Consider the following 19,429-nt stretch of genomic DNA (forward strand, 5'->3'; position numbering starts at 1 on the left):
AAATCAGATCTGGATAATCTTTGGTTGGGTGGTTCATACAACGAAATGCATAGAACACGCATTTACGTAATAAATTGGACGGTTGTCTCTATGCGATCAAAAGAAGTCCTTTTAACCGAAAAGTGTACAGTTTATTCGTAAAATTATTCGAGAAGTAAAGTTACTTTCTATATTGAATCATTAAAATATTGTAAGATAAAAAAGAAATTTACTATCAAAAATGTATCAAAATTTTATAACATAAGGTTTGAAACCGAGGTTCAATTTAGACGATACAAGTTGCATGGCTTATTAAATGTTATCTTTGTAGAAACTATTATAAAAAGAAACAATTTTTTTCCATGAAGCCTCATGGGCTGCCTTTGTTCGTGATGAGAGTTACATTGTATAAGGAGGCTCTCATTCGTCACGAGAGAATTATGAGAAAGTTACGTGGTAACGAGTAAAAAACGTGTTTACAGTTGGTTTAAATTATAATTCAAGGAGACAGAAGTTGTTTGAACGTATCCTTGAATGTTCTAGTTTCTTTTATGATAAGAACTCTTGTAAACAAAAAGATAAAATTCGAAAGCAAAAAACCCCGTTTTCGGTCCATGCTTCCCGATACCCTCTTAAGCGTAAGGCACTAGAACGCCGCATGTTAAACGTTTCGGTAGGAGATTTCGGCCCCTCCACGCTATCTTACTTGGGAGATGCAATAGCAAGCTTCCGCCCATCAAACCCCGAGATCACCTGCGATAGGCTTTGCTCGGGGTACGCAGGAGAGTGCGGTCGCCACCGAAGTGTGGGCCCCTGCCACTGCATACTATATCGCACCCAGCTTCCACTGCTAGTTGACATCTACTATACCTAGTATTGACTTTATATATATATACAAAATTCAGAGGCTTACGAAAGTTGTGGTATTAACAAAGTCACTATCGCATGCCCAGATGATTTCTTTGATAATTTGCGACTTAGTGAGCTAATTGCCACAAATGTAGTGCGAGTACATTTAGTTAGTCGTTGCCATGACTATGAACAATTGGTCGAGTGGACTGCGCAGGCTCGAGCGCATGCGCAGATGATTTATTAAATTGCTACTAAGCATGCTATTTACTTCAAAATCGATGCTAGTAGATGCAGTTGGTCGTTGCCATGACCATGAACTTGGCCAGCTGGTCGAGCCGACTGCGCATGCTCGAGCAGACTGCGTGCGCAGATAATATATCTGAAAATTTGTTACTGAGCGAGCTAATTACTCCATAATCTGTACTAGTACATACAATTGGTTGTTGCCATGACCATGAACTTGGAAAGTTGGTGAAGTTGACTACGCATACTCGCATTAATTCTCGATTAATTTGTGACAGAGCGAGCTCTGAAATTGGTGCTTGTAGATGCGCTGAGCAAGTTTTCAATCATATATTTTTTGCATGCTACTTGTCTTCTTAAGCTTGTTTTGACAAATGCATATTAAACTTATCAACACTTTGTTACGGCACTCGTAATATCTGCGAAATGTTTTAATTTTCTATAACTTTGCATGTCATATCCAAGCTTTTTTCATTTGACGGAAAATGGTTTTATTCACTCTAACACCTTTTGCCTTTATAATTAGTCGTTCTGGATTTCTAAAATAAGATTTACAAATGCCCCAAGAGCATCTCCCAACCATTTTATTGCCACTATTCTACATAAACAATACAATGTCCGACCATTTGATTGTCAGAATTTTGTAATTTGATCTCGTATTTCTGACGCGTGTGTTTACTGTCGGAAAGGTGGATTGAAGCCAAATCTTACACCCTGATACGCGAAATTTTACCCAAGACACGCGAGTGTTGTGTTTCGAGATTCTCTGGGTGACGATTGAACTACACACGCGTGTCCGGGGTAAAATCTCGCGTGTCTGGGTGTAAAATTTGCTTCAAAAAATTATTAGGCAGCGTCCCATGTATTTTAGTTCAATGGTATGTTCAAAAATTTCACGACTGCGCTGATAGCGATTTCAATTTTCGTGTTTTGATGGTCTGATCCAAAGTCGGACATCGACCAATCAGAGCACGCGTTTGGCATATGGTATTTTATAAAAGAATTTTTTGTTCTTTCAGACTTTATGAATGTGTACAGTCAAATTCGATCAAGTGTCTTAATGAAGACCTTACAAGGGTTTGTGATGTACTTGTTACAAGAAACAATGGGAAAAATGCGTGATCCGTTATCAGTATTATACATAACGCAGTCAAACGTTCACTAATATACAATTTTTTTATAAAACAAGCTTTCGGCTCTCTGTCTACAGCCTTCGACGGGTTATAAAAAAATATTTTATAGCCGAAAGCTTGTTTTTATAAAATATTTTATATCAGTGAACGTTTGACTGCATTAAGAAATAATGGGTTTCTATAATTTCGTAAAAGAACTGTTAGCAATGTGCATTAATATAACGACGATTTTTTTGAGAATAGACATGTTTCTACATTTCTTGATGTCATCTTCAGTAGACATTATGAGATGTCGAAATATGTCTATTCTCATAAAATTCGTCGTCTATATTAAATGCAGAATAATGGGTTCTTTTCATAAAATATTCAAGTTTTTTTGTTTTCGACTTTCCTCAGATTAGTCGAGGGACACTCGCTAGGAAAGATAGAAAGTTATTCTCCTGCCAACATTGTAAGTACATAAAAGTCAGTCTATCTTTTTATCTATAATCTTTTTATCTGAAAAGTTAGAAAAATTTTTTCATCGGAAATGTTGATGTTTCCCCCGGGGGGTGGGGTGTTGTCAAGATTTGTTTTACTAGAGGAAGCGAGATTTTTTACCGATGTTTCACCCATTAGAGAGATAGTCTTTTCTGGATACGAAGAGATGGTTTTATTGTAGGGGCTAAAATTTTCAACAGGATTTCCCTGAAGTGTCAAGGTTAACGTCTTCAATGATAATCTCACAATGTACAAACTTATTTACATCTTCAGATGATCAGTCCGAAGTTGAAACAGTTAAGCGGCATCACTCCTCAAAGAAAATCAACTATGAAAAGAAATCTTGTGCGTCGTGTACCATCGAAAGCGTTTGAATATACAGGAAATCGGAAAGTCAACTCACCAGCTGCAATGTTCGATTTGTCAACATCCAAAGAGGATGAAGAGTAATGTATTTTATTGTGTATTTTTTGTTCTGTGTTTGTAAACTTTTTGTCGTTCGGCGTTCGTCGTAATTGCTCGTAATTGTTCGTCGTAAGAAGATGATTTCAAATCCAACTGGATAAAAATGCTCTTCAACCGACAGGCTTAGTTCTTTCCCATTGAACTAAAATACTTGGAACGCTACCTGAAGCAAATAATTGAAGCCAAATCTTAAACCCAGACACGCGAGATTTTACACCAGTCACGCGTGTTTGGTGTTTCGAGATTCTCTCGCGGAGTAATAATTGACTACACATCTGGGGTAAAATCACGTCTTCAAAAATCATTAGGGTTTTGTATTACAGGTAGCGTTCCAGGTATTTTAGTTCAGTGGTCTTCCGTCACGTGTTATAGACCGCATTAGCACAGAATAATGATTATACAGAAGGTCACCAGGTGTACAACACGTCCTCATGTCGGCCATTATTCCAGCCAGATGATTAAGATTTCTCACTTGTTTCCAACCATTAAAATTACATTGCGTCATTACTTAATAATGAATTCAAGTATATTTTGACTCAAGAAATGACTTCGGATCATTTTAAAGGTTTCGAAAAAGTCAAAAACCTTAATCATCTGGCTGGAATAATGGCGGCCACCATGCGCGGCACGACATGCGCGAGGACAAAAACATCAAAGGCTCCGACATGAGTGACTCTTCTGTATATTCTTAATCTGTGACATTATCGTTAAAATGGCTGAGTTTTCAAGTTAAAGTAATTAGCTAAACCAGGCAGAATTTATCTCAATAATCTTCCGAAACCTTTAACTTTGATTCTTTCCTCGAACTCGTTGCTTTTGTGTTTTAACTCTAACACTGTTATCTTTTAAAGATTCATACGTAGAAACAAATTTCTTTATTTATTTAGTGAGATAGAAGCTGGTCGATTCATCACTCTTTTCATGCACTTTTAAACTTCTCCAGGTTTGTTGCACATAGTTGTTTTAACGCGTATTTTAAAGTGTATTTTAAATATTTTTTAAAGTGTATTTTAGTGTGTATTTTTAAAGTGTATTTTAAGCAGTATTTTAAAGTGTATTTTTAGCCAGATTTAGAGTGTATTTTAAGCTTGTATTTTTAGTTTGTATTTAGAAAGATTTTTAAAGTTGATTTTTAGCTGTATTTTAAAGCATTTTTAGTGTATTTTAGGTGCAGATCTTAAAGCCTGATTTTAAGTGCATTTTAGTGCTGATTTTTAGCCAGATTTTAAAGTTTGATTCTTTGAAGTGCATCTTAGTTTATCTTTAAGTGCATTTTAGTGCATCTTTAGCCAGACTTAAAGCAGATCTTAGCAAGACTTAGCAGCATCTTTAGCTACATTCTTTAAAGCAGATTTAGCCTGCATCTTTAGTGCATTTTAAGGTGCAGATTTTAGCCAGATCTTTAGGCCAGACTTTAGAAGCAGATCTTAGCTGCATCTTAGTCTATTCTTAACAGATCTAAAGTTTATTTTTAAGTGCATCTTTAGCAGCATCTTTAGTGATTTTAGCTGTATTTTAAAGTATTTTAAAGTGTATTTTTAAAGTGTATTTTTAAAGGTATTTTAAAGTGTATTTTTAGTGTATTTTAATTTATTTAAAGTGTATTTTAAAGTGTATTTTTAAAGTGTATTTTAAAGTGTATTTTAAAGTGTATTTTTAAAGTGTATTTTAAAGTGTTTTATTTAGTGTATTTTAAAGTATTTTAAAGTGTATTTTAAAGTGTATTTTAAAGTGTATTTTAAAGTTTATTTTTTAAAGTGTATTTTTTAAAGTGTATTTTAAAGTGTATTTTAAAGTGTATTTTTTCGATGCAAAAGTTATTTTGCAGATATGTCATTCTTAGAGTGAACGGACATTGATAAATTTGATCATTTGTAAAGAACATAGAGATGGTATTTTTGACGTTCTCATTCAAAATTTGATTGAAACGTTGATTGTCGAGGGAGAAGTAAGTCGCTTTATGAGAAGAATTTGTTTGAAATTTTTCACGTTTTTAAACGTTTTTTCATTCCTTATTGAGGTCATGGAAAACTCGGCAAGAAAATTAATTGCGAAAAGAGAATATTTCTCTCTGTTGCCTATTCTTCCCGTGCTCAAGTATGTTAAATCTGTGTTGCCTTTGTTCTCTCAAGCATTACAGGTAAATAGGAAACTTTACAGGTACCCTTTTTTTCTTAGGAAAAATTTAGAGCACGTTAAATGTGGCTCAAACTTTGCGAACATACAAATGCGCCATATTCTTGATGAAGAGTGTCACAGTTTTTATAATGCCAACATGTTATGTCATGTATTCTGATTTAATATGTTACATATTTCTATATTTTGACTTGTTTTTTTTTTGTTACATGTGGTCATTTTCACGTGTAGCCTAAGAAAATCTTAAAATTTCATCTGTTCTAGGGAGTTCGTACTCCAACTCAAGCAGCAATCCCAAATCTTTTTGTTAATTTGGAGTCCGTGGTAGGATATTTAAAATTTTATCGATGTGTTACATCATCTCTTGGGGGGCAGGGACGAAACTAGAACGTTAAGTGGGAGGAAATATTCATATATTCACCTCTGCTTGACTGATTTGGTTTGTTAGCGATTATAATTTCAAAAGAAAATTTGCAGGGAAGTACTGAATATGTAAATATTCACCCACCCACCCTCACTCCTTTAACGCTCTAGGCTCGTTCCGATGTGTTCTCTCGCTCTATCTTGTAAATATTCACCCACCCCTCCCTCTCATTTAACGTTCTAGTTTCGTCCCTGAATGGATGTGTTCTCTGCTTTATCTTGTAAATATTCACCCACCCCTCCCCCCTCACTTAACGTTCTAGTTTCGTCCCTGAATGGATGTGTTCTCTCGCTTTATCTTGTAAATATTCACCCAACCCTCCCCCTCACTTAACGTTCTAGTTTCGTCCCTGAATGGATGTGTTCTCTCGCTCTATCTTTCTTTTGTTCATTGCTTTAGGAGCTAAAGCTTTGGATGACTTTACTGAAAATATCAAGGTTTGTTTGTTGAACGTGATCGTAGCAAAGATGTTGAAATTCATGACAACTTATAAAGCTTTGTTGAATGTAATTAATTACAGCAATGAATCTTACTAAACGTCTTCTTCATTAATGACATTGACGAGATCATTTATTTTATGCTACCATAATTTCTCTTTACATCCATGACGTCTCTCTCAGAGAAGGATCCAGGATGATTGTTTGGGAGGGTACCTTAGTTTGGATTAGATTTTTTGACTTTTGTAGATGTCATCGTGTTATGTCACACTTTGTGTTCATTTCTGTTATAGTAATATTTTGTAAGAAAATTCACCTAACCTCTTCTTCACCTCCTCTTGGTAAGGAGGGGTGAGCACCTTCACTTTATTAACAGGTGTACTCAGCCCCACCTTACTAACAGAGGTACGCTCTCCCACCCCACCTTACTAACAGAGGTACGCACACACATCCCACCTTACTAACAGAGGTGCGCACACACATCCCACCTTACTAACAGAAATACACACCCTCACCAGTAAATTCATGGCATTTTTATTGTTACTTGATGTTTTTCTTTTAGCATGAGCCGGACAAGCAATCAAATATGCCTAAAGATGGCACTGTTCATGAACTCACAAGCAATGTATGTAATGTGACTGACTAGACTTAAAGCAATGTTGCTAGTCTTACATGATCTCTCGTGTATTTCGTCTGTAAATGCATTTTCTTTGTCAAGTAAATTAATTTCGCGAGCGAAAGTTTTTTATAAAGTTACTCTTTGTTGTATTATTTTATAGACGTTGATATTTCTTGAGCACCTGTTGGGATATACGGACACTGTTGGAAATATGCTCTTAAACTCAGGTAATATTTAAGATGCATTATCTTAATGTTGATTATTTCAGTTTTATCCTAAAACATTTTTGAACGATGGTCTTGCCGGTGAATGACCCTATGATTGGATATTGACGATCGTTTCTCATGTACATTAGTTTCAAAATTGAATTGTTCTTGAATACATAGATTTAGAATCACTGAACGGTAAAGCTTGTGAGAAACATGAGACCAGACCCTAGCGTAAGATTGCCTTCTTTATTGAAGTATTTATTCGTCGTCAATATTCACAAGTTCTGACTGAATTATCCACACATACCTCGCTCTACACCTGGATGATACATTTTACTGTTATTTATCAACAAATGCCCCAATTTATATGAACGTACGTACTAGATCACGACTTTTGTTTAAGCTTACGTGAAAAGGAATGAATGAAAAGAACAGATACTTTGCATTTAAGTAAGTTGTACATTTTTGTTCATATAGAATCTGTAATGGATCCACGAATTGGTGACAGTGTATCACCTAAAACTCTTGTTGCTCGATACTTTGGTAAGTTTTCAAAATTCTTTCCTTATAAATGCATTCTTCTTTATCATAGCTTACGTGTGTATTTTAAATGTTGAAGGTCGTGTTCTTGGTGCTCTTGGATTAAATCTTGAACTGAAGTCGAAAAGTTACGTTACAATGTTGGGTCAAGTTGCCCTGTCTGGGATATTCTTATTAAACAATTATAACTACATTTTGAAAGGATTGCAGAGGTTAGTTTCTTTAATATTTTATAACATACACTTCTCAATGACTGACTACCGTAAAATAGTTAGAGATTAGAGAATTTGAATTTTATCATTTTTAACACTATATAAAACTGTGTCGGAATTCATAAAATAAAAATTCGATCTAAACATGTGGCTGGCTACGCTACTGCTGACGATGACTTGGGAATAAAGTTGAAAGAGGTGCCATGCAGAAAACTGCTATAGTGGCGAGAGTCTCTCGTCCATACGCAGTTCTATAGAGATTTGACTCGTCTCCCATCTTTGTGTGCTTGGTGCGAGTTCTAATTTCGTCCAAGTCACATGTTTTCATGTTGGGATAAAAGCGCGCGAGGATTCGTATTATCAACACTAGAACATCGTAAGGTTTATAATATTCGATTTAACTGACAAGTAGAGGTACTTGTAGCAATATAGCGAAGGATTAAGTTCAAAATTCATGCTGCAATATCGCATCTTATAAACTATAAAAAGCCGGCAATTCATATCAGGAATCTTCTAACCTGGCGATGAAAAGCTTTTGGAAACGTTACTTTACGTAACTTTAATTCAACATGAAATATTTGTATCATATGGAAACAACGATAAAAGTAGAAAATTGCCTTAAAATTGCGTCGGCTGATACTGAAATTCTAATAAGCTGCCCAACTTTAATAAAATAATATTAACTCATGGAATATTAATTATACATTTTACAAGAGATAAACAAAATCATTCAAAAAAATATCTTTATTAATTGCATATTGACTTAACGAGTGATATATGTATTTGAATTTCTTTTTGAGGTACGATATTTCCACAACTGCGCGAATAGTGCATTATTATTGATTTTAAAATCACGTGATAAATATGTGAATAGTTTTAACTATTATTTATACTTTTAACATAAGACGCTAAGATTTGTGCACTTCATGACCACTATATTGGTATGTTTATGATTGCAGTTTTTTTTATCAACAAAATGATACGAAATCATTTTAATTTATTGAAGTATGTTGCGATTTAATGTCGTTGGTTCTTTTCTAGTTATATTGTTGTCGAGTTGTCTCGATCATGTCTTCCAAACCTAATTTATATTGTGCATTAATTTCGGACGCTCTCTGGAACATTTCTTCCCCTCTTTCATATTCCTTCAACTTCATCAAAGATGTGGCATAGTTTTTGAGCAAGTATACCTTACCTTTGTTTGGAGTTAGCTCTAACTCTTCAAAAATATTCAAAGCACTTTCATAATTTTTCCTTGCAGACTCCTTTTGGTTCATTTGTAACAGCAAATTTCCCAAGACTTTATGACAATCTACTTTAAGGGGATGTTTTCCAAGGAACTCGTCCACTAAAGCTGTAGCTTCTTCATAGCAATCATTCTCCATAGCAATCAGTTCATTGAAACTTTTACTTGGTGACGTTGTGCTCTGATATTTTCTTAAATAACCAAGCATGAGAAGCGACAAAATCACGTCAACTTTCGTCAAAGGGGACGAGTTCTTCTATCCATGTTTTGTTTCCTTAAGTCACGCGATTCTTCGATTATTAGCAGCTTTTCAAAATATTTCGCTGTTTGTTGGGCTGCTTTTTCGTGTTTTGATTTGTTGAGATAGTATCGACCCAACTGGTATTTGAAATGTGCTTTCAGTAATGGTTCTTCATCTGGAAATTCGCTTCTATTAGAATCATCGATGACTTTCTCCATTTTTTCGAAATAGCCATCGGACAGCCATAACGATTTTCTACCTTCATGATCAACCAGAATGCAATCAAAATCAATCTTTGTCTTATTTTCCCGTGCTCTCTGCTAAGTCGGAGCAAGTTTGTACAAATTTGATCAGTATCTCTTCAGAAATGACGCCATTGATGGCCGTATTGAAAAAGAATCTGCATGACGATTGAAATAAATCGCTTGTCATCAATATTTGTGAAACTTGTTCATTCCCAGTGGTACAGGTCGAAAGGACGTCTTCAATATTTCTTGCTTCTCTTTTGAGTATTTCTCTTCCATCAATGAAACCATCTTTTGAATAACTTTTCAGTGTTGCATTGTGACAAATTTCAAGGTAATGCTGAATGTGCTGAATGGATATATCATTTGCTTGTCCTTTAGGATCCATCCTTATGTGTCGAGTGTTCTTTTTTTAGGTTCTCTCCTCGGTCAAAGTTACAACTTCAGATTATATTTTCTATTTTAAATGCAAAATGGTTTAGTTAATTTGTGTTCACGTCTGTTTGTTTCTCTGTATGTCGTGTTTTAATTCTCAATTCACAGCTTGTTTATCAATTTATTAGAAACTTTGGTTAAATTATACATGTTCATCGTATCGTTTGGTTGTGAGTGTTTGTGACGATCGACTGATCGCCATTGATGGAATTTTGAAATTATGTTATTGCTGTTGACAAATCAAAGTTTAAAAATTGTTTTTTCACGTCGTTCTTATGTTATTTCAATAATTATAAAGATGCTTTACCTGTTGTTGAACTTCCTCAAGTCTTGACTTGTCACACGTTTAAATGTTTCTCCTAATGCATCCGTCTTCAAATTCAATTTTCACATGATGCGCACTATTTATGATTTTTGCTGAGTTTTTTGTAACCTAAGCAATTTTAGTTCTTATTTATCAATCGTATAATTAAATCCACGTGAAACACACAGCAAAATTTTGAAGCATTCATTTTTTTGAATTATACAATAGTGGTGATTGCGAAATATTTCAGTTATGTATTGTATTTCTCGAGACTCATTAGTATGAGAATGTAAAAATCTTGTACATGTATATCCTGCAGAACCATTTATTGTACATGTATATCCTGCAGAACCATTTATTGTACATGTATATCCTGCAGAACCATTTATTGTACATGTATATCCTGCAGAACCATTTATTGTACATGTATATCCTGCAGAACCATTTATTGTACACGTATATCCTGCAGAACCATTTATTGTACATGTATATCCTGAAGAACCATTATTGTTTTATCGTACGAGAACAATTTTTTTACATCAGAGTTCATACATATATTTTATGTCAATTATGAGTAATTTGATGTGGAAAACTTTATTCCTTATATATTCCTTATATTCTTTGTCTGTATGTTGTGATTTAAACCTCAATTTACAACTATATACATGTGTTAGTTTATATGTGTTGAGATTGCATTCGTAGGGTACTAATATTGAGCGTTTGTGACGATGTCATGAGCCTCGCGTTCCTTAGTCATGTTGCCACAGAAAGCGTCGAATCGATGAAACGAATAGAAGTGTTCTTTCGCTATATTTTATTATTAAATATTATATCTAAAATACGTATTCTTTATTATGAATACAAAAGCTCTACATTCAGCTTTTCTAAGCTGTCAATTTGCCACCCAACTATTCATAGCGTCGATTTGATGTTGTAAACACGAGTCATCACTATTGATGAAATTTTTTTTATTGCTATAAAATTATTCTTTACATGCTTCTTATATTATGTTCATAATTATAAAGATGCTTTACATGTCATTGTTTTGCCTCAAGTCTTGACTTTTCAAAGGTTTTAATGTTTCTTTTCTAACTACGATTTATTTACTTTCGCGTCTTCAACTAATTATGCACATATTATGCACTTTTTAAGGTTTTTGCCGTTTTAGTAACCTAGGAAATTTCATTTATTATTAATTGATTGTGTATTAAAATCCACATGAAGTCCACAAAAAATGTCGGAAGCCAGCAATGATCATTGCTCTTTTCAACTACCATTATTGTAAAGAAAATATTTTAATTATGTATTGTGTTAGTAAACAGTATTTCTTATATATATCTCATCTGTCATCAATGTAAGGATGTTAAGATTTTGTAAATGCATATCCGGCGCTACTTGTTGTTTGTTCCATGAAAGGCAATCAAAGTCCTTATATACTTTATTGTTGTGTCTTCATCATGAGTGATATGATGTTTGAAACTTCACTTCAAATCACTCCAGTGTCGTGTTTTCATATTTTAAATTAATTTCCGTTGGGTCTTTGAGCAAAAACTATATTTGAAGTAGATACCGAAATTCTAATATGCTGCCCAACTTTAATAAAATAATATTAACTCATGGAATATTAATTATACATTTTACAAGAGGTAAACAAAATCATTCAAAAAAATATCTATATTAATTGCATATTGACTTAACTAGTAATATATGTATTTGAATTTTTTTTGAGGTACGATATTTCCACAACTGCGCGAATATTGAATTATTATCGATTTTTAAAATCACGTGATGTATATGTGTATAGTTTTTAACTATTATTTATACTTTTTAACATAAGACGCTAAGATTTGTGCACTTCATGACCACTATATTGGTATATTTATGATTGCAGTTTTTCTTTTATGAACAAAATGATACGAAATCATTTTAATTTATTGAAGTATGTTGAGATTTAATGTCGTTGGTTCTTTTTCCAGTTATATTGTTGTCGAGCTTTCTCGATCAGGTCTTCCAAACCTAATTTATATTCTGCATTAATTTCGGACGCTCTCTGGAACATTTTGTTTCCTCTTTCATATTTCTGCAACTTCATCAAAGATGTGGCATACTTTTTGAGCAAGTATACCTTTCCTTTGTTTGGAGTTAGCTCTAACTCTTCAAAAACATTCAAAGCACTTTCATAATTTTTCTTTGCAGACCTGTTTTCTTCCATTTCTAACAGCAAATCACCCAAGACTTCATGACATTCTACTTTTAGGGATGTTTTCCAAGAAACTCGTCTACTAAAGCTATAGCTTTCTGGATCATTTCTTCCCCTCTTTCATATTCCTGCAACTTCATCAAAGATGTGGCATAGTTTTGAGCAAGTATACGTTTCTTCTTTGTTAGCTTTCAACTCTTCAAAACATTCAAAGCAATTTCTTGCAGCCTCAATTTGTCTTCATTTGTAACAGCAAATCACCCAAGACTTTATGACATTCTAATTTATGTTTTCCAAGAAACTCGTCCACTAAAGCAGCTTCATAGCAATCTTTCGCCATAGCAATCAGTTCATTGAAACTTTCTACTTGGTGACGTTGTTTGCTCTGATATTTTCTTAAACAACCAAGCATGAAGAGACAAAATTACGTCAACTTTGTCAAAGGGGACGAGTTCTCTCTTCCATGCTTTGTTTCCTTAATTTGCAAGATTCTTCGACATTATTAACAGTTTTTCAAAATATTCTCGCTGTTTCTTTGTTGCTCATTTTGTCTTTTGATTTGTTGAAATAGTACCGACCCAACTGGTATTTGAAATGTGCTTTCAGTAATGGCTCGTCATCTGAAATTCACTTCTATCGTACTCATCGATGACTTTCTCCATTTTTTCGAAATAGCCATCGGACAGCCATACGATTTTCTACTTCACAATCAACCAGAATGCAATCAAAATCAATCTTTTGTCTTATTTTCCCGTGCTCTTCTGCTAAGTCGGAGCAAGTTTGTACAAATTTGATCAGTATCTCTTCAGAAATGATGCCATTGATGGCCCTATTGAAAAAGAATCTGCATGATAATTGAAATAAATCGCTTGTCATCAATATTTGTGAAACTTGTTCATTCCCAGTGGTACAGGCCAAAAGGACGTCTTCAATATGTGTTGCTTCTCTTTGGAGTATTTCTCTTCCATCAATGAAACCATCTTTTGAATAACTTTTCAGTGTTGCATTGTGACAAATTTCCAGGTAATGCTGAATGTGCTGAATGGTTACATCATTTGCTTGTCCTTTAGAATCCATCCTTATGTGTCGAGCGTTCTTTTATTAGGTTCTCTCCTTGGTCTAGGTTACAACTTTAGATTATATTTTCTATTTTAAATGCAAAATGGTTTAGTTAATTTGTGTTCACGTCTGTTTGTTTCTCTGTATGTCGTGTTTTAATCCTTAATTCACAATAGCTTGTTTATCAATTTATTACAAACTTTGGATAAATTATATATGTTCATCGCATTCGTTTTGGTTATGAGTGTTTGTGACGATCAACTGATCGTCATTGATGGAATTTCCAAATTATGTTATTGCTGTTGACAAATCAATGTTTAAAACTGTTTTTTCACATCGTTCTTATGTTATTTCAATAATTATAAAGATGCTTTACCTGTTGTTGAGCCTCAAGTCTAGACTTGTCACACGTTTAAATGTTTCTTCTAATGCATCCGTCTTCAAATACAATTTTCACATGATGCGCGCACTATTTATGATTTTGCTGAGTTTTTGTAACCTAAGCAATTTTAGTTCTTATTTATCAATCGTATAATTAAATCCACATGAAACACACAGCAAAATGTTGAAGCATTCATTTTTGTAAATTATACAATAGTGGTGATTGCGAAATATCTCAGTTATGTATTGTATTTCTCGAGACTTTATTAGTATGAGAATGTAAAATCTTGTACATGCATATCCTGCAGAACCATTTATTGTACACGTATCCTGCTTAATAAACTTGCTAAATTGCTTGATGGGAATATTAGAGAGCTTTAGCAATAGTACGACTACGACAACGAGCGAAGTTTGACCGTGTAAGAGAATGGCATGAGGAAGTTTGTTGTCGTTATCGCTTCGTCAAAATTTTTTGCTTTAGTTGTAAACAATAGAACGAGCCTTTTTATTGTGTAAAACACCGACGTTTGCGAAGCAGCTACGGCTCTATTTGTCAATAATGATATCAACTAATCGGTAATACTGATTTTGCAAGAACATAGGACTCTTTAGAGTGAAAAATCTTTACTATTTTAAATTTTATGTACGATATATTTATACGATTTTATTGTTGGTTTACGGTTCACTTTGCGTACGAAATACATAAAAGTTTTGCAGGTCGTATTTCCTTTTAAATTACATATGCTCAAAAATGTTCTAAATTAAAGCCTGATGCTCGAAAATAGTACTGTAAACTAATTTCTACACAATGAAAAATATACCTACTTTGCTTAAAAAGACATCGTAGTCACGACTACGAATTTTTACAAAACATCGTACTCGATTAGATTAAACACGTAACTTTTGTCGGCAAAGGGGATTAGTCAATTTAATTAAGTGGAGACATGAAGTGAAGACATAATTAAGTACATTGGAGTCTGTATTAATTAAATTGACTAATCCTGTCCTTTGCCGACAAAAGGATTACGTGTTTAATCTTTCTCTGTTTTAAGTGTCTCTGTTTTACATGATACGTAGAATTATAAATATAAAAGTGACAGTTAAAAAAAATTCTTCAATTTTCTTCGCTCGATGCAGCTAAAATCAGATCTGGATATTCTTTGGTTGGGTGGTTCCATACAACGAAATACAGAACATGCATGTACGTAATAGCTTTGACTGCTGTCTCCATGCGATCAAAAGAAAACCTTTGAATCCAAAAGTGTGCTGTTTAATCGTAAAATTACTCGAGAAGGAAGTTACTTTCTAGATTGAATCATGAAAATATTTTTAAGTAAAAAGAAATTTACTGTGAATAATGTATCAAAATTTTATAACATAAGCGTTGAAAGAGGTTCAGACAATCCAAGTTTCAAGGCTTATTAAATGTTATCTTAGTAGAAACTATTATAAGAAATTAGAAAATCCCTTTTCCACGAAGCCCACGGATGCTCTCGTTCATGATGAGAACAATTGTAAAGGTTAGGATTAAAAAACGTGTTTACAGTTGGTTTAAATTATAATTCAAGAAGACAGAGGTTGTTTGAACCTTTGCAGTATCCTTTGATGTTCTAGTTTCTTTTATGATAAGAACTCTAAACGAAAGGTAAACAAAAGATAAAATTCGAAAGCAAAAATCCAGTTTTCGGTCCATGGCTTCCGATACACCGAGATAGTTGAGCACTAGAGCGTCGCATGTTAATTAAGGGAACCAGATAATCCTTTTGCCATGAAGCGCTTGCATGGTTTGCTCGTGATGCACGAGAAACAGCAAATGAGAGAGTTAAATCAGAAAGATATAAACCAATAAAAATTGTATAAAACATGTTGAAGGTCGTCTTATATTATAGGTGTCAGAAGAAGTTAATTAAAACATTGCTTTGTTTATTTTATGAGAAAAAATAAACAACAGATAAAATTCAAAAGCAAAAAAACCCCGTTTTCGGTCCATGCTTCCCGATACCTTCTTAAGCGCAAGGCACTAGAACGCCGCATGTTAACGTTTCGGTAGGAGATTTCGGCACCTCCACGCTATCTTACTTGGGAGATGCAATAGCAAGCTTCCGCCCATCAGACCCCGAGATCACCTGCGATAGGCTTTGCTCGTACGCAGGGAAAGTGCGGACGCCACCGAAGTGTTGTCCCCTGCCACTGCATACTATATCGCACCCAGCTTCCACTGCTAGTTGACATCTACTATACCTAGTATTGGCTTTATATATATACAAAAATTCAAAGCCTTACGAAAGTTGTGGTGTTGTCACTACTGCCCTAGCGCATGCGCAGATGATTTCTATATTAATTTGCAGGTAAGCATGCTATTTATTTCAAAATTGGTGCTGGTAGATGCAGTTTGTCGTTGCCATAACCATGAACCTGAGCAGCTTGTCAAGTCGACTCCGCATGCTCGAGCAGACTGCGCATGCGCAAGTAATATATCTGAAAATTTGTTACTGAGCGAGCTAATTACTCCATAATCTGTACTAGTCATCCAGTTGGACGTTGCCATGACCACTAACTTGGAAAGTTGGTGGAGTTGACTACGCATGCTCAGATGTGATTCTAAATTAATTTGTGACGGAGCTAGCAGTGAAATTGGTGCTTGTATATGCGCTTAGCAAATTTTGAATCATATATTTTGTCATGCTCTTGTCTTCTTAATGTTAGACAAATGCATATCAAACTTATCAACACTTTGTTACAACTTGTAAAGTCTGCGACAATGTTAGAGATGTTTTAATTTTCTCTATAACTTTGTACATGCATATTGCATGTCATATCCAAGCTTTCCTTTGATTTGCCGGAAAATGGTTTTTATTCACTCTTACACCTTCTGCCTTTATAATTAGTCGTTCTGTATTTCTAAAATAAGATTTACAAATGCCCCAAGAGCATCTTCTTTTTATTTTATTGCCATTATTCTACATAAACAATACTATCGCCGACCATTTGATTGTCCGAATCTTGTAATTTGATCTCGTATTTTTTCCTCCTATGTGTTGTGTAGCGATGTTTTTATTTTATTGACCATCGTGACCAATTTTACATGAAATAAAGCAATGTTAACTACGTCGAGATTATAACTATCTCAATTTTCATGTTTACATGAATCTGATTTTTTTATGTTTGCAGTTTGCATCTAATATCACGAGAAATGATTCTGCTCCATATCGTACAGTGACGGTACGAGATGCTTTGTCAGATTTACCAGAAATCAGAAACGGTAAAGGCAATAGAAATATCATACGATGGAGATGCGCAGTCCCATTTCCAGAGACAGGTGGATACCTCGTAGTCCCGCTTCGTAGTAGACAGCCATTTATAATTTTATTACATCTGATATCAGATCTTCACACTATTCTTAAACTGCATTAAATACAACATAAAAGCTGACAATTCTGTTTACAGATCCGTATGTATAATGAAAACACCGTTTTGCGTGATCGTGTGCAAAGAGATGACGTCATTGGTCGTTGCCAGGATACAGCGTATTCCCCAAGTACCCGGATCCGATTGGCGTGACTTACCGAACATATGTGTTCGCCTGGCAGATGGGAAATATACGGAGAAATTGCGTTACACGCATAAGGATAAAAAGAATGGCACTAGTTCATCCGGGCAACAACGTGGTGTATGCAGCTGTGTTGAGGGTGTCCCCTGTGATCCACAGGATAGACAATTTAACACCCTTATCCCATGGTGTTTACCTCATACTGGTAACAGACACAATCACTGGGCTGGTCTCTATGGAAGACTGGAGTGGGATGGCTATTTCAGTACGACTATAACGAATCCTGAACCGATGGGAAAACTGGTGACCAAAACCTGTCAATTTTCTATTTTTATTGACTTTAAAAGTTTGAGATTTATTTTCTTTAGGGACGAGTTCTTCATCCCTGCCAACATCGAGTTGTGAGCGTGCGTGAATGCGCTCGTTCCCAGGGTTTTCCAGATACTTACTGCTTTAAAGGAGATGTTCTTGATAAACATAGACAGGTATGAAGACTGTAGTGCGCATGCCTTTGTGTGATTCGGACCCAGTTCACACATCATCCGTTGATTTTGAATACGGTGTGAAAGTCGTACGGCTTGGGGTCGTGTTTATACGACACTGGTTTGGAAAAAAATTAAACGCTAACAGTAATTGAAAGCAGTATGTTTATCTGCATGAGTTTGATTGGAAACGGTGTGTCTATCTGTAGGAGTTTCATTGGAAACAGTATGTTTATCTGCATGAGTTTAATTGCAAACGGTGTGTCTATCTGTAAGAGTTTCATTGAAAACAGTATGTTTATCTTCATGAGTTTGATTGGAAACGTGTGTCTATCTGTAAGAGTTTCATTGAAAACAGTATGTCTATCTGCATGAGTTTGATTTGAAACGGTGTGTCTATCTGTGAGTTTCATTGGAAACAGTATGTTTATCTGCATGAGTTTGATTTGAAACGGTGTGTCTATCTGTAAGAGTTCATTGAAAACAGTATGTTTATCTGCATGAGTTTGATTTGAAACGGTGTGTCTATCTGTAAGAGTTTCATTGAGAACAGTATGTTTATCTGCATGAGTTTGATTTGAAACGTGTGTCCATCAGGAGTTTCATTGAAAACAGTATGTTTATCTGCATGAGTTTAATTTGAAACGGTGTGTCTATCTGTAAGAGTTTCATTGAAAACAGTATGTTTATCTGCATGAGTTTGATTTGAAACGGTGTGTCTATCTGTAGGACTATAGCAAGGCATTCGACTTGATCAATCATGACATTCTCCTAGTAAAGTTAAGATCATATGGATTTCCAGATAATGTTGTAAAGCTATTGCAGAGCTATCTACTCAATCGCAAACAGTGTGTCACTGTAAATAACTCGACTTCGTCACAACTTATGCTAACCAATGGAGTTCCTCAAGGTAGCATATTAGGACCTCTACTTTTTTTAATTTTCGTCAATGATCTTCCCGAAGCTGTTGGATCGGACTCAACTATTCATGCTTACGCGGATGACACCACATTTAAAGCCAGCGCTAATATCGTTAATGCACCTTTGGAATTGGAACGACGTCTTCAAGAATACATGGATAAATTAAGTAAATGGTCTAGCAAAAATGGGATGGTCCTAAACCCTGTTAAAACCAAAGCATTACTTATCACTGGAAAGAGGCTACATTCATCATTAGTTGATGGCAATCACCTGTCAGTGACCCTTGATGGGGCCGAAATAGAACAAGTAACCTCTTATAAATTGCTTGGAGTAACACTCGATCAAGATCTTACATTTAGTGACCACATTTCTAGCCTAAAGGCCAAGCTTTCTCAGCGTATTGGTTTATTAAAAAAGATAAAGAGATACCTTCCAATAAAAGAAAGACTTTTATACTATAACGCCTTGATTAAACCCGTCCTTATGTACGGGAGCATGGTTTGGAATACCTGCGACGTTAAAGAACTCCACTGTCTCCTAAGGTTACAAAAATGCCCGAGTAATTCTTGAGTAGACCCTTATTCTAGAAGTGTTGTAAACTTTAGTAAACTAGGCTGGTTGCCTTTTTGACGAAAT

The 19,429-nt window shown here is 34.8% G+C and overlaps 2 protein-coding genes and 2 long non-coding RNA genes across 4 annotated transcripts; 3 read left to right on the forward strand and 1 right to left on the reverse strand.

Annotated features, from left to right (window-relative positions):
* The first annotated feature begins 2,096 nt into the window (after nucleotides 1-2,096).
* LOC124447959 lies at nucleotides 2,097-4,085 on the forward strand. The gene is made up of 4 exons (XM_046998951.1): nucleotides 2,097-2,151; nucleotides 2,604-2,658; nucleotides 2,961-3,133; nucleotides 4,040-4,085. The coding sequence occupies exons 1-4, from the start codon at nucleotides 2,099-2,101 to the stop codon at nucleotides 4,083-4,085; spliced, it is 327 nt and encodes a 108-aa protein (XP_046854907.1). The 5' UTR covers nucleotides 2,097-2,098.
* A 914-nt stretch (nucleotides 4,086-4,999) lies between these two features.
* On the forward strand, nucleotides 5,000-5,616 carry LOC124449574. Its single transcript, XR_006949450.1, has 3 exons — nucleotides 5,000-5,100; nucleotides 5,173-5,292; nucleotides 5,553-5,616. It is a non-coding gene; the product is annotated as an uncharacterized LOC124449574 (long non-coding RNA).
* Nucleotides 5,617-6,065: 449 nt separating this feature from the next.
* Nucleotides 6,066-17,098, forward strand: LOC124447960 (exocyst complex component 7-like). Its single transcript, XM_046998952.1, has 6 exons — nucleotides 6,066-6,149; nucleotides 6,712-6,774; nucleotides 6,929-6,995; nucleotides 7,455-7,520; nucleotides 7,597-7,729; nucleotides 17,012-17,098. Exons 1-6 carry the CDS (start codon nucleotides 6,066-6,068, stop codon nucleotides 17,058-17,060), a joined length of 462 nt encoding a protein of 153 aa, XP_046854908.1. The 3' UTR covers nucleotides 17,061-17,098.
* LOC124447867 lies at nucleotides 9,535-10,287 on the reverse strand. The gene is made up of 2 exons (XR_006948862.1): nucleotides 10,204-10,287; nucleotides 9,535-9,918 (listed from the first exon to the last, which is right to left on the reverse strand). It is a non-coding gene; the product is annotated as an uncharacterized LOC124447867 (long non-coding RNA).
* Nucleotides 17,099-19,429: the final 2,331 nt, after the last annotated feature.

This window comes from Xenia sp. Carnegie-2017, unplaced genomic scaffold, assembly GCF_021976095.1.
Source record: "Xenia sp. Carnegie-2017 unplaced genomic scaffold, XeniaSp_v1 HiC_scaffold_23, whole genome shotgun sequence".
Taxonomy (NCBI): Eukaryota; Metazoa; Cnidaria; class Anthozoa; order Malacalcyonacea; family Xeniidae; genus Xenia; species Xenia sp. Carnegie-2017.

Excerpts from the sequence above, each read along its gene's own strand:
- LOC124447959 (XM_046998951.1), top strand. The coding sequence starts at position 2,099 with ATGAATGTGTACAGTCAAATTCGATCAAGTGTCTTAATGAAGACCTTA. Across the intron at positions 2,152-2,603 it reads TTAATGAAGACCTTACAAGG|ATTAGTCGAGGGACACTCGC; the intron begins GTTTGTGATGTA and ends GACTTTCCTCAG. Across the intron at positions 3,134-4,039 it reads ACATCCAAAGAGGATGAAGA|TGAGATAGAAGCTGGTCGAT; the intron begins GTAATGTATTTT and ends TTATTTATTTAG.
- LOC124447960 (XM_046998952.1), top strand. The coding sequence starts at position 6,066 with ATGGATGTGTTCTCTCGCTCTATCTTTCTTTTGTTCATTGCTTTAGGA. Across the intron at positions 6,996-7,454 it reads AAATATGCTCTTAAACTCAG|AATCTGTAATGGATCCACGA; the intron begins GTAATATTTAAG and ends TTGTTCATATAG. Across the intron at positions 7,730-17,011 it reads ATTTTGAAAGGATTGCAGAG|TTTGCATCTAATATCACGAG; the intron begins GTTAGTTTCTTT and ends TTATGTTTGCAG.